The sequence below is a fragment of the Nipponia nippon genome, unplaced genomic scaffold (genome assembly GCF_047370975.1).
Source record: "Nipponia nippon isolate SJK-2023a ecotype South Korea unplaced genomic scaffold, ASM4737097v1 scaffold_5, whole genome shotgun sequence".
In the NCBI taxonomy this organism is placed as follows: domain Eukaryota; kingdom Metazoa; phylum Chordata; class Aves; order Pelecaniformes; family Threskiornithidae; genus Nipponia; species Nipponia nippon.
Genome location: NW_028262369.1, coordinates 22,296,682 through 22,309,862, shown reverse-complemented (window position 1 = coordinate 22,309,862; position 13,181 = coordinate 22,296,682). Strand labels below are relative to the sequence as shown.

General features: G+C 43.5%; 1 protein-coding gene across 3 annotated transcripts in view; it reads left to right on the top strand.

Annotated features, from left to right (window-relative positions):
- PDE4B (phosphodiesterase 4B) overlaps positions 1 to 13,181 on the top strand; it is a 221,018-nt gene that overhangs the window by 125,690 nt on the left and 82,147 nt on the right. The window contains exon 1 of one of the 3 annotated variants that reach the window (XM_087734353.1): positions 115 to 743. The exons of the other annotated variants lie outside the window; for them this stretch is intronic. Coding sequence (XP_087590479.1) covers positions 697 to 743 — 47 coding nt within the window. The 5' untranslated portion in view covers positions 115 to 696. Of the gene's footprint in view, positions 1 to 114; positions 744 to 13,181 lie in introns of those variants that run through there. 3 annotated transcript variants of the gene reach the window in all.

Below are 13,181 nucleotides of genomic sequence, written 5' to 3'. Positions count from 1 at the left end.
AGAATGACCCCTTGCAGGGAGCCTGCAACCCTCTGAAAGCTTTGCTGTTTCTTCCAGTTTAGTGGGATAGATAAGCCAGGCCTTTTGCCGTAGAGACGTGCTCCCTCCTGCCCGTAACCCCTAACCTGGACAGGGGCCTGCACCCGTGTCACCCTGGGAACCTCATCCCTCGCATCCACGGTGCAGAGCGGGTTACACAGGAGGGACCTGGGAGTGGAGTTTCTGCAGCGTCAGAAAACTTTGATTCATCTGTGAAGGTGGTGAACGAACAAGGGATATGACCTGGAAAGGATAAACAGGAAAATGGGGATGTTTCTCCAGTTTGGAAAAGGCTTGCCTTTTTTTTCCCCCCTGTCTCGAGATCACTGGAAGGGATTATACAAATGAGAGCAGGAAACTGCAGTCAGAGCTTTGCCAGAAATCTTTTTTTTTCTCTTCTGATATAAATGAAGAAATATGGGAGTCCAAAGAGGCTGTTCCACAGGCACCCTCACATTTTGATTGCCAAGTCATTTGCATTCATATATAAAGTGACATCCACCCTGCAATGGGAGTTGACATGTAATCACAAAGAATAAAAACTCCTGGAAACATCTATGTGCCACTGATACAACTTCAGGAAGACAGAAGTTTGGAATAAGTGGAAAATGTACTGAATATTTTCGGACGAGTAGAAGAAAAGTATCATCTTGGAAAATGTTAAATATTAATTTTTTACCTAATCGCCGTCATTCATGGATTTGGTAAGTATTACTTGGTTTTGTCCAGATCGGAGCAGTTCTGGTGGGCAAAAGAGCTTGAAAGCGTGCGATTTTACATTTGCAAAAAGCAGCTGCTAAACAGAAGCATTGATAAGGATATACATGTTCCTCAAGCTGTAAAATTGTCATGGTGCTTGCTGAATATTTTCTTTTCCTCTGTCTTTCCTGATCAGATTTTGATCTCACAACGCATCTTCACAATGCCTAGTAATTGGGAGGGGGGAGGTGAAAAGCATGGAAAGTTTTGTATTGTGCTTAATTGTTTCTGTTATAAGGTGTGTTTGAACATAAATTTTCATTTAAAAAAGTAATGAGTTACTAAAACGTCTTTTCACTTGGGTGATTTCATGGTGTTACTTCTGTACCTTCTCAAGTCTGTTGTCAACTGCTGTTGCATTTTAATAAGCAGATGGAGCTGGCGCTGCTGGGTCTGCTCTAATCTGGTTGTGTTAGGGCAGGGGGAGACGTGAGGGAAACTTCAGGGGCATGTCCCACAGCGGGTACTGCAGGTTGTGTTTGATAGACTGCACCGAAACAGCTTTCCTTTGTATAGGTAAAAGTCCACTTTTGGAGTTAAGGTATGAAGCCATTGGATAGTGTGATATATATGTTCTAGTTGCCGATATTCCGTGTAGTCTATACAGCATCTTGTAAGAGTATAAAATACAGAGAGAATTTGATATTCTAGATATTCAAATACTGTATTCTGTAATATTACCTACACACATAAATATTCTGGTTTTACATAGAATTTATTCTATGTAATCTTATTATTGCTTATAATTGTTTAACTGTGGCTGCCTCTGCATTAGGGTCTGAGATGAACCTATAGCTTAGTATTTGTGTATATTAATAAAAATATTGAGGCTCTGAGTCTTTAGATGGTGCTATAAAGAATACACAGTTAGCTTTCCTTCTCCAGAGCACAGTCTGCTCATCGAGAAGAGCCATGTGTGGTGTTTCAGGGACAGGAGAATGGAAAGGTAAATATTTAGAGAAAAGGAAAAGCCCATTATTATATTATCGGAAGACCTCTGGTTAAAGCAAATGTTAAGAAAGGAAGAAACAGGGGCCCCCTATACGCAGGGAGGCAGCAAGAAGGGGAAGGAGGGAGGGTCCCACTGGTTGCTTGAGTTCTCTGTGTGAGATGCTGTGTCCCCTCCCTTCCCAAGGACCGGTTCGCATTGGTGAAACATTTTCTTAATTTAAAAAAACAACAGTATCTGTCATTACGTTGCATAAACATTAGGGCTGTGTCTTCTGCGCTCAGTGAGGCATTGATGAATCGATTGATAGCTGAGATGGGAAAGATTGCTCCTTCTCCACTGTGCTGTGGGTTGGGATGGACGGTGAGGTTGTTCTCCCTCCCGCTGCCGGCTGGGCCAGCCCGGGGAAGCCATGGCAGTGGCACGGCGCTGCCCAGATGCCCTCTGCCCTTCTGCAGGACAGACCTGGTGGCACGTGTCACCTCACCTATTCACACGGCTGCTGTGTGCTCAGGAGGGCAGAGGCTGTTGGCAGCATGAGTTCCTGCCCAGCCAAAGACGTCCAGCACATGCTGCTCGGGTGGGCGTGCTGGTGACTGTGCCACCTCTCCCGTCCTCCTGTCCTTACCGTGCTCGCTCTGTTCGACTCTTGTATTCACTCCCAAGCAGGTGTAATGCTTGCAGAGAAATAAGGACTGTGTAATCAAGGTGCTAAATGTACAATTGCTGTGCAACGCATCACACAGTCTCATAGTTTCAGGCAAGCACATTACCAGCATTCATCATCCTTGTGCCAAAATACTTCAGCTTTCTTTTCTCCATACATGCCCGTTTGTCTGCAGTAGTAAAGAGTTCAGATGTGACATCCAGGCTTGCATGTTCAAGATCCTAGCAGGATCTTAACAAGCAGCGGCCACGGGAGTGCCAAAATCTGTATAACATTGCCCCTGCAAAATTGTTTTTGTGTGTGAGCAAGCTCCGAAGGCAGCCGACCATGGGGGATGCAGTCCGGCGCCAGCAGATCAGGCTGAGCGAGCTCAGGGAGGAAGATGTGCCTTTGCTGCCAGCGCTCAGCAACATGCCAGATCTGAAGGACCAAGATAAGTGAGGAATCATGTGGCCGAGCCTGACGCAGTGGCAGGTGTTGCTGCGCCTTAGCAGAGCCCATATTAGACCTATCTTGAAATTATTGCCATGGCTTCCCCTTGACGTTTTGGCAGGGAGAGTTGTTGGTTGGATTTAGGAAGTTCCTCTTGAGGAGAACCCTAGTAAGCTAAGACAGAGGAATATTGGATCAGGAGAAAAGGGGTGGGAAGCATTAATCAATTTGCCAGAACTACAAATGCAAGGAAGAGGAGAGACTGTGCGCATTAGTTACGGACAGTGCTAGCGCCTCTGCAGAGCAGAGGGTGTTACGGAAATAAGTGTTTCATTAGGAGAAAGGAGAAATACATTTCTGTAGTTGCAAGTGCAAAATAAGTAATTTTAAGTAATTTTAGAGACTGAACAGCAGCTGCGTTGTGTCAATGGAGGAGCGGTGGCATGAAACCCCAGGTCTCTGCTTCTGGGAGACAACACAGGGATTTCCTAGAGGTGCTCCACAGCCTGCAGATAATTGCAGTCAGAGTTGCAGGTGCTCTTGGCATATCTTTGTATCAGTACTGAAATATAAACATATTTATCATAGGGGTGATAACCACAGGATGCAAAACAGCCATCCTGACGTTAACTCTTTCAACTGAGTTGATTCAAGCTGAGATGTTTGCAGTTGGATATAAGGCTGGAAGTATTTTTCATATTGTGGTACCATATATACTGACTATGATTTTTAAATTGAGTTTTGAAGGACTCAGGTTTTGGTCTGGGAGTTAATACTCTCCAGTATTGTGGGTAAAAATCTGTTCTACCTTCAGGCTGTCCTATTTTCGTGGGTCTTAGCTGTAACTGTAGATGTACTTAAAACATTTTGGTTGTCTTCATGTATTGATTCGGTAGCCTTCTATAAATAGGTAGTATTTTCAACAAAGACATTATTTATATGCAGAGGGTAGGTTTGAGAGACATAACTCAGAAATCTGTAGGCACAATTTAGAAAGAGAAGGCCAAATATTTCTCTTGTGCTCACAAATGGCTGTAGGAAGCATAAAGAATACGCTGTTGAAATGTGTCTGCAGTGAAGACAATGCCTGGCTGAAACGGGATTTTTAACAATAAAATAATGGGGATTTAATTGGGTCTGAGCAATGCAGCATTTGCTTTCACTATTTGAAAAGCTGCTTACGGAGGGATTCTGGTGGAGGAATGGTGCTTGGTATTTAGTGACCTTTCCCTTCTCTTCATGCTCTATCTTTTCAAGTTGCTTCTGGCTATATTTTCACTCCGGTCTTGCAAGGCAGAAGAGTTAGAGCATTTGAGGCTGCTCTTGTCGTGTCTACATTATCGTGTTTACATTAATTATCTTAACTTCTAGTGAAATAATCTATGTAACTTTATTTGGATGGGAAGCTCTTTTTAGCCAAGGTCATGTATATCTCTGTCTGTCACTCATATGAAGTTGTTTTTCCAATCTTTTCCTCCTCCTCCTTGTTGACTTGTCTAAGACACAGAGGTCTAAGTCCTTACTTGATGTAAACACCCCATACTATGTTGGTCCCATCGACAGATCGGGGTGAGCCTGGATGGAGGAGCTGCCCTGGTAGCTCAGCAGGTACTGCTCCCCAGCCTGTCTTTGGTGGGTCTCCAGTGAATACCCTTTGGTTTAGGTGGTGTCCAGGGATGACCAGGAAGCCACATGTCAACTTTCTCATATCAGTCCAGGTTCTCCTTGAATGCTTTTAGAGGGGAAGGCAGTGGTCTTCTTCCTAATGAGGGGGGATACCATTGAGTGCTCCACTGGCTTGCAAAGGTCTGCTGATTAGCTTCCCTGCTCTTCAACCTCTAAGCATGCTTCTGCATCTCTGATTTTTATTCTTCCCTCATCACCAGTGCATATAACCTTGAGAGATTGTTTTTCATAGTGCTACAGAGAGTTTGGATAATTTTCTTTCTTCCTACATGATCCCCTCCACTTCCCTGCTATTGCAGCCATGTCCTGAGACCTTGTCCTGGCCACCACCATGCTTCCACCACTGATACCCGTTCCTCCCAGCATCTTCCCCTTGTGTGCTCCATGGTGGCTTAGGAGATGCTGTCTGGCTCTTCAGACAAGTGCCGTGCAGAGCAGTCCTGTGCCGTACCGTGCTCATGCAGCTGGATTTAATGTCTCAGACGAGAAGGACCGGATGAACTGGGACAATTCCTTGATAAACCAAAGGTGCTGTGAAATGAATACATGTGGCTTCACAGCATACAGCAGTAATTCATCAGATCAAACAGTATCATGGGTTGATTTCTTACTGAGCTTGTTTTCATGTTTAACAGTTAGATGGATAGAATTAACACATTTTCATATGCTTTCCTTAAAAAAAGCTAAAAAAGATCAACTGCTATTAAAGGCTTGCAGTCATTTTATTTTCTAGAATTTATAGCGAGAGCTACATAAAAAAGCAAGAGAACCATACGAGTAATTGGGGCGGGGGGGGAATATATCCTATAAAATGATTATTAAATCCCTTTATAAGCCAAGCAACAATTTTGTTACTTTGGAATTTTATTTTTTTCTTCCAAAAAAATTAAACTTCCAGAATTTAGTGAAGAGCTTTAGCGCTTTAATACGTTTGCCATCTGCAGTTTTTAATACCATTTTCATTGTTAATTGCACTGAACAAAAAAAATATTCTCCGAGTAATGGGGAGCGTTTGCCATTGTAAATGCTGAAGCAGCTCTGCTTTGGTGCCGTGCCAGGAGTGCGTGATTGATCGTATCTGTCTGAGCTGTCACCCTGCGAGGAGCAGCAGACCCGGGCAGGCTGGGTGCGGTGCCGCTGTCTCGCAGAGCTCTAATTTAGCTGGCCCATTGACGTCACTGGGAGGTTTCAAACCAGCCCAGTACGTCTAGTAAACTTGCACATAAATGAAATAATGAAAAACCAGAAAGGCTGATTCCTAGTGCAGCAGTCGCGGGAGGATCGGGCTGCTAGGTTTTCTTTGAACATCAGGAATCCTTCTTTTCTTAAGAAAAATGTTTTTTTTTAACCTTTGCGTAGCTAAATGTAGAGAAGTCCTTTAAGAAAGCAGCAGCATCGTTACAAAGTGATTCTAAAGATGCAAACAAGGGCTTTGTGGTAAAAGAGTCACGTTTCCAAGAAGTCTCTGCCTGCTGTGTCCTCAGGCCAGCGTCGGACGTGGGCTGTGTGAATATGGATGTCTGAGCTCTCATACCAGAACAATATTGATTTACAGGGATGCATCACTGGTAGCTAATTCACAAGAATAAAAATGAGGTTTTTCTCTTAACCTTTCCTGTTTTGTTCTACTTCCGCATCCTTTATCTGGTTAGTATTTAAAGAAGTAAAACTGCAATTATAAGCATCAGGGATCATCTGTGATAAATTGAACAAAGACTGTAAAAATGCTGAGAAAGGGGAGGCTGGAGCGGGAGCTGCAGGAGAAGACCTGCTGTTGCTTACCTGCTACACACGGCCTAGTCTGCCCCAAACTGCTTATTATGAATAGTGCCATCATGCAGCATTTTAATAATTTTGCCGGGTGTCTGCACAAACCAGCTGTAGTTTTGTGAGGTCTGTGATGCTCCCGCTATGTCAGATAGATCTGCTGAAATGAAGCATAGCTCATTATAACATTGCCTTGCTGAGAAATAGCGGCAGCTCCGCTCAGATGGAGGCTCACTGTTCTTCCAGAGGTAACCGAACAGCTTTTTTTTACTGTAATTCAGACAGTTTAGAACATAATTTTGCAACACTCATAAAAAACAAACATGCTATTGGCATTGTTATATTACGTGGAAAGGTATCTTTTTGTGTTCTGTGTTATAAGCTTCAGGATCTTTCTTTTGTATATGGTTGCCCTCAAAATTATGAAGGAAAGATGGCTCACTGCGAACCAGAGGGTGACCAGTGCATGGTTTGAGATGGCTCTCCTCCCGTGGCAGCTGGACGCTGACACAAATCTGCCATAATCCAGAGTTTCCTGGGCAGAGCCCATGGAAACAGGAGTTGGATAATGATTATAGGTTTGGTTTTGCAATGTGGGGAGAAAGCTTTTTAATTACACCTTATGTCCTTTAAAAAATCCTTCTGAGGAATCTCATCTAGATAAGGTATAAATATCATGACTGTAATTCCAAATCTGTGTTACCCAGTGCTGACCAGGATGTATGCAATGATAGGACTGCGTATGAGAAAATACTTTGTTTAGTTCTCAGGGTTCAACTCAGGCTGAGCTTTGGACCTGGGGAGCAGAGGGCAGTGCCCAGCGTTCATCCATCCTGCTCTGGGCATCGTGTTGGTGAGGCTGCTCCTGCGCAGGGTGTGCCTGGCTTTATTCTGTGCGGAAGCAACTGGGGCAGAAGTAACTCGAGGGGAATGTCGCATGGCCCCTGGAGTAGCTTTTTCATTTTTTGCATCAGCAAAGGGGATAAATTGTAGGGGACCAGTCCATTGGTAATGTGGAGCTATTCTCAGGATGGCAGAACTGTAATCACAAGCTATGGAAGGGTGTGTTTAGAAAAAAATGCACTCAACTTCTAGAATTCTTCATATATAACAAAACCCAGATCAGTAGGAACCCAAAATTTCATTCATTCCTTCTGCAGGATGCAGATTTCAAACCTGTTTTTCATTGTGTTGTTCACTGTAGCAGCTAACTGCCTGGAGATTGCCTTACGGGCCAGTAAGTTTTTAGCTAAAAGAAATCTTTATCCCAGTTATTAACCTCTGTAAAAGAGGTTTATAAGGGAAATCCTGATAAAGCTTTAGAAACAAGAATCTGCATTCCTAAACCTGCTGAGATATAAGAGCGAAAAAAGCCCCAGAACTTCTTAGTAACGCCAAGACCCATTTTTGCATTCCCCAGTGTCGGTGCTGTGTGGTGCTGTGGCATGGGAAGCAGTGGCCCCCATGCCCAGCATCTCTGCAGCAATATTCCCACAGTGAGAACTCAAAGCAGCCTGGGTCAAGGTCAAGACCCTGCCATGCGCATGTGCTATAACAGCCTTAGATATGTTGCCACCTATTTTTTAACTGAGTTTCTCACCTCGTTTGCTTTTCGAGGCAGCGTCTGACTCCCCAGCTGACCAGCTGGGTGCTGCAGGCAGCGAGCAGGCAGGAGTTGCCTGGCTCCCAGCGGGGGCTCCTGTGCCTGTCCCCATTGGGACTGCTTAACAGACCAGCGCTAAAAAGGCTCCAATTAGTGCATGCGTGCTAAGATTTGCTTTCAAAAGACCGTCAGTGAGTCAACTGTCAGTGTTTGTCTTGGGGAAAGGCTGATCCCTGACTAACACTGGCCAGGCACTCTTGCCAAGCTTAAAATTAAACCTTTAAAGCAATACTCTGAAAGAGAAAAGAGAAAAAAAATCAAACCCAGCAACCTCCAGCCGGCTTCTGACAGACCATTTGTTAGTGCAGACAGAACATGTTTTCCATAATTTTATTCTTGAAAACAGCTCAATAGTTTTTGCAGGAACTTTCCAGGCAAATTTCATCCTGAGCAAGTCAAGCTTGGCGAGGCTGCAGCATCACACTGAACACAGCTTTTTGCAATGGGAAGCTTTAAGCAATTTTTGCTGTGTGTCTCCCTCCGAGGTGTTTAAACCTACTGTGTGTAAGCGTTAACTCCAAATAAAGTTTAATAATTAATGTAAGCAGTAACAACAAAAAAATTAAACCAGCTAATTCTATAGTGGTTAACATAACTCTGAAACTTTATAAAAACTCTCACGATTCCTCTTTTATGATGGAAGACTTCCTATATTTCCTTTTTCTTTCTGTTTATGTGTTTGCCTGGATTATATATCAGCATGAAACTTGTGTTTGTAATACAGGTGTCAGCTGTGGACTTTGGTATTACGAAGATTCCCTTCAGCTGCCCGCTTTGAGAGCTGCTGGTCCACTTGCAGTATCTGCAACGGGGAAGGGGGGCCCCTCTATTAAGTGCCACATGCTGTTCCCCCAGATCTGCTATTAAATGTGAAAGAATGATGATGGTTTTCTCTGGGAGCTAGTCCCTGAAAGCTAGACGACATGTGAACCTGCTGTGCATTTTAATGTTTTCTTAGATGAAGGCAATAGGTGTAGTGAAATGACAGTGAATTGAATTAATCCGAAGGGCCTGATTCCATTATAAAATATTTTTACAAGCCATGGATAAAACATGATAGGTCGATAATATAAACTCCTGGAATGAATGCATCATTTGATGATTTAAGTAATACAGTTTTGGGATAGGAATATAGAAAAAGCAGAGGACTAGAAAAAGCAAATATAGTATGTGTTTGTAAAAATGCACAGGTAGTAATCTAGACAATTGCTTCCACAGGATTAAAATCTGTCATCGTTACAAGCCTATTAAAAGCACATTTGCCACATTTAAAGAAGCATATATTGTATTGCCTATCCTGGCTCAGAAGCTCTTTTGATTTCAATGGTTTGGCCCACTGTCAAAAGCACAAGCATGAGCAAAACACAGCATATGTGATTGGTGGGTTTGTTTATAGAAGTAAGAGAATTAGGAGAGGAACTGAATTTGATAGACAGTGTATATTTGGCTTTTAGGAGAGCATGAAATACAGCTTCGAGTATTCAAGTTGACTCTCATAAGGGGAGAGCTATAATAAGGCCAGAAAACTGGCTGTTAGCTAAAGATGCGAGTGGGCGGTCCAGGGAGCATCGGTAAGATCCTACAAGGACAGGCTGCTTCAGGGAGACTGTTATTACCTAGCCTGGAGGAATTAATATCTGCAGAGAAATGAGCAAAACTCTTGTTGTCTGAAGGCTGAAAAAATGACACATAAATACTTGGTTTCCTGCATATTAGTCAAAGAGAAGGGGAAAGGAGAGGGAGCTGGGAAGGGTGCGCAGCAGCGTGGCGGTACTCCAGGTAAGGTGGCTGGAAAGGCAAAATGAGGATGAACCAAAAGAAGCTGAGAATAACACAAGAAATAAGCTGGAAGTCACTGTGCAGTCTGGAAAAGGCTGTTTGGCGTAGCAGACTCAGTATCTAGGGCAGCAGCTGACGTATTTCCAGGGAAGTCACAGCAGTTATTAAGAGTTCAGGGTTTAAATCAGAAAACGAGGCAGATTCAGCACAATGCAGCAGTGGAGGGGGCTGCGGGGTGACCTGCAGGAGATGGATGGACAAGGTGCTTCATGTTACTGCCCACTGATTCAACCAACTTCTTGATCTCAGAGAACCTTGAACCTTGTTTGAAAAACCCGTACGTGTAATTTCAGTGGTTATTCTTGTTTTCCACCCTGGCTCCAAGAACACGAGCAAGCTGCTTTACCTGTGAGCTTTTTGGGAAGGAGCTTGTGCTGCAAGTGAGATGAGCGTGGAGGTGCTGGACATGGGGCAGGCAGAGCTCTTCTCTGGGGCAGTTAGAGGAGAGCACTGGGACACATCCCCGCTGGGGAGGGACTTGCTCATGCTCATGAGGCCATTTAAGTGGGGGCCTGCTTAAAAGCAACCGTTACGCATCTGGGTTCTGCTTCAGTTAACTTGCTGGTGTGTGATTGCTGCAAAGACAAGTAAAGATTTTCTGTAATTTTGTGTGCTTGTTTGGAGGACGGAATAGGAGTTCTCTTAAGAAACCAACATGAAATAAAAATAGCTAACGTCCTAAGAGGAAAACCTGAAGAATTAGTGGCTGGCAAAACCTGAAGGTGCAGTTCATGTAAAAAAGATAGAAGCAAGTACCTTGAGGTGGTAGCACATTGGTAATGTGTGATTGTACACTGAGTACTGGATGTTGCTTGAAGAGTGGAAAAAAAAAAAGTGTTTTTACTTGTAATACATACTAGATCATTTTATAATGCACAAGGAGAGGGTTTTATTCAGCCAGTAAGGAAACTTTGGATGTTCCTAATGTTCTTTCCAGTAAACGTGTTGTGAAGGTAAAGGATGCAGACGTACTTAGAGATGGGCGTAAATACCAGAAGATGAAAGGACAGAACACGTTTGGAAATGAGGTTGCGGAGTCGGGTGGGGGAAGTCCTTTCTTAGTCCTGTCATACTGACAATCTCTGACATGGCTTATGTGGGGATGTGCCCTACAGTTCCCAAAGACTTGGTATTCACTGAAAATTGCAAATAAACCAAAACCACACTTAGGTGTGGCACGTAAGTGCAGACAACCCCTACATTATGTGATGAAATATGTATTTGTTAGAGGAAACTGTTGGTGTTTCTGGCAGGTTTCTTGGAGGCTAATAGAGTTGTCTAATAGCAGGACATTTCTCATGTTTCATTCTAGTTGGTTATACATTTTGAATTAAGCTCTATCAAAATGATACACCATTGTGCTTTAGCTGTTAAGGCACATACATTTTAATTAGATGATCTCTTTCTTTTTGATGAACTGTATCAGATACCCATGCTTGTTCCCTTATGTTTCTATAAAATGATGTGTGTTTTTCTCTCGAGATGGCATGTTTTAGCTGCTGTGTGTAAGAGGGCTACCTTATGCTGGCAGAACCAGAGAGGTATGATAGGAAATTGTTACCTGAAAACCCATGCAGTCAGTATATGCAGATGGTAATTCTGTCTGATGGAGAGCAGATGCCTTCAGGTTTGGTACCTAAAATTCAGTGCATTCAAGTAAAATATTTAACAGCTTTTGTTTTTATGATATGACCACATGAATCCTAAAACCCTAAATCTGTTTCATTTAATAGTAAGTCCCTCATGGCTAATTTTGTATGCAGTACACAGAGTAGCATGACTATTCTGGGATATGATCCCAGTAACAGTGGTGAGTCATCAGCTGCAGCAACAGTAATGATATGAGGATCTATTTATTACTGCTCTTCTAAGCTGTGAGTTCTTCTAAGCAGTGAGTTCATCTAGAAATTATGTAATTATTCCTCCTGGATGATTTTTCTTATTGGTTTGTAATTACAAAATATTCTCAGAACACTTCCGTATTTTAAAATTAAGTCCTCAGAATGACTTAATGCGAGAAGAACCAAGAGATTAAATCTTACCTTGTTTATATTCATTTTACTTGACTTTATCAATAATACAGCTGTCGAGATGTTGTTGCACAAATTTCACCTTTTTTTGCAAAACTGTTTAGTGCATCATTCACTGGTTCATAAGTTTATAAACAAATATCTGGGGTAGAATCATCCGGTCTTGGAAACTGGTAGGAGGGGAAATTCCGTGTAGGAGTCCATGGCTCATCATTTCTTGGGTGGGAGAAGGGCTGAACCTGTAACTGTTGGAGGAGTTGTCCTCATCGCCTCCGAACTGTTGGCCCTCCCTGGAGAGGGATGAGGAGATCTACAAGCTTTTAGGGAGCGTGTGCTGCCACCCAAGTCCTCCCCCAACTGTTGCTTGTTTTTATAAACAGCCTTCGTTGCCACGTGCTCGTCTGTATGTATTTATCCAAGAAAAAGCAGCACCGCTACTCTGCAAAAGTGAGAGGCAGGTTGTTGGCATGATCTTTTTCCTAAAGGAAAAGGAAAGTGGTTGTTAAACCCTCTCAGCGGCCCCTGGCATGACCTGGGTGTTGTGGGAGCCTGGCGTGGAGAGCTCGGGGATGGTGCTGGCCCCAGACGCAGCCCTTGGACCCGGACTGGAGCTCTTGGGCAGCGTTCCCAGCCTGGTGTAGCCCTTTCTAGCAGTGTGTGAATGCTGATTTGTCTTGCTGTTTTACACCAACTTGCACCCTGTTTCCACAGTTCCTTTTTAGATACATGCAATGTTTGTTTTCGTGTTCTGCATTGCCAGAAGTCATGGGGGAACCCTGTACTTATTCTAGAAGGTCACCTCCTTAAGGTCTCAGTCCATCAAAGCATTGCTGTGCCGAGATGTTCCCATATCCTAGGTGCAGGATACCCCGGTTTACCCTTTCAGATGGCTCCTTCCTCTCCTATCTGCACATGCCAACATGGCTGTATTGAATTTCTAGGGACTGTACAGTCAGAGCTCACCCTTACCCCTGCAAAGGTGTGATTCAGCAGTGCCTCACATGTCATGATTTACATGAGCAGAGGAAGTCAGCATGAAAAATATATTCAGAATTAAAATTTCAGGTAATTTTTTCAGACTAAGCATTCTCTGCTAGCTGTGGCTCTGCTGTACTCTTCTCTGCATGGGCCACCTCACCCCAATGGCATCAGCAGCCCAGGAGGGCTGTTGAGTCCTCCTGGTGCCACTGGAGGAAGCTCCAGATACACTTCATGATGCTCTCCAGCCCTCAGCACCAAGGAGTCTGAAACCCTTTCCTGGTGACACTCTTTGGGAACATATCTGGAATTGTTGACAAACATCAAGAGGACAGCTTAGCTTTCTGGACAAGAGGAGCCACATGCCATCTA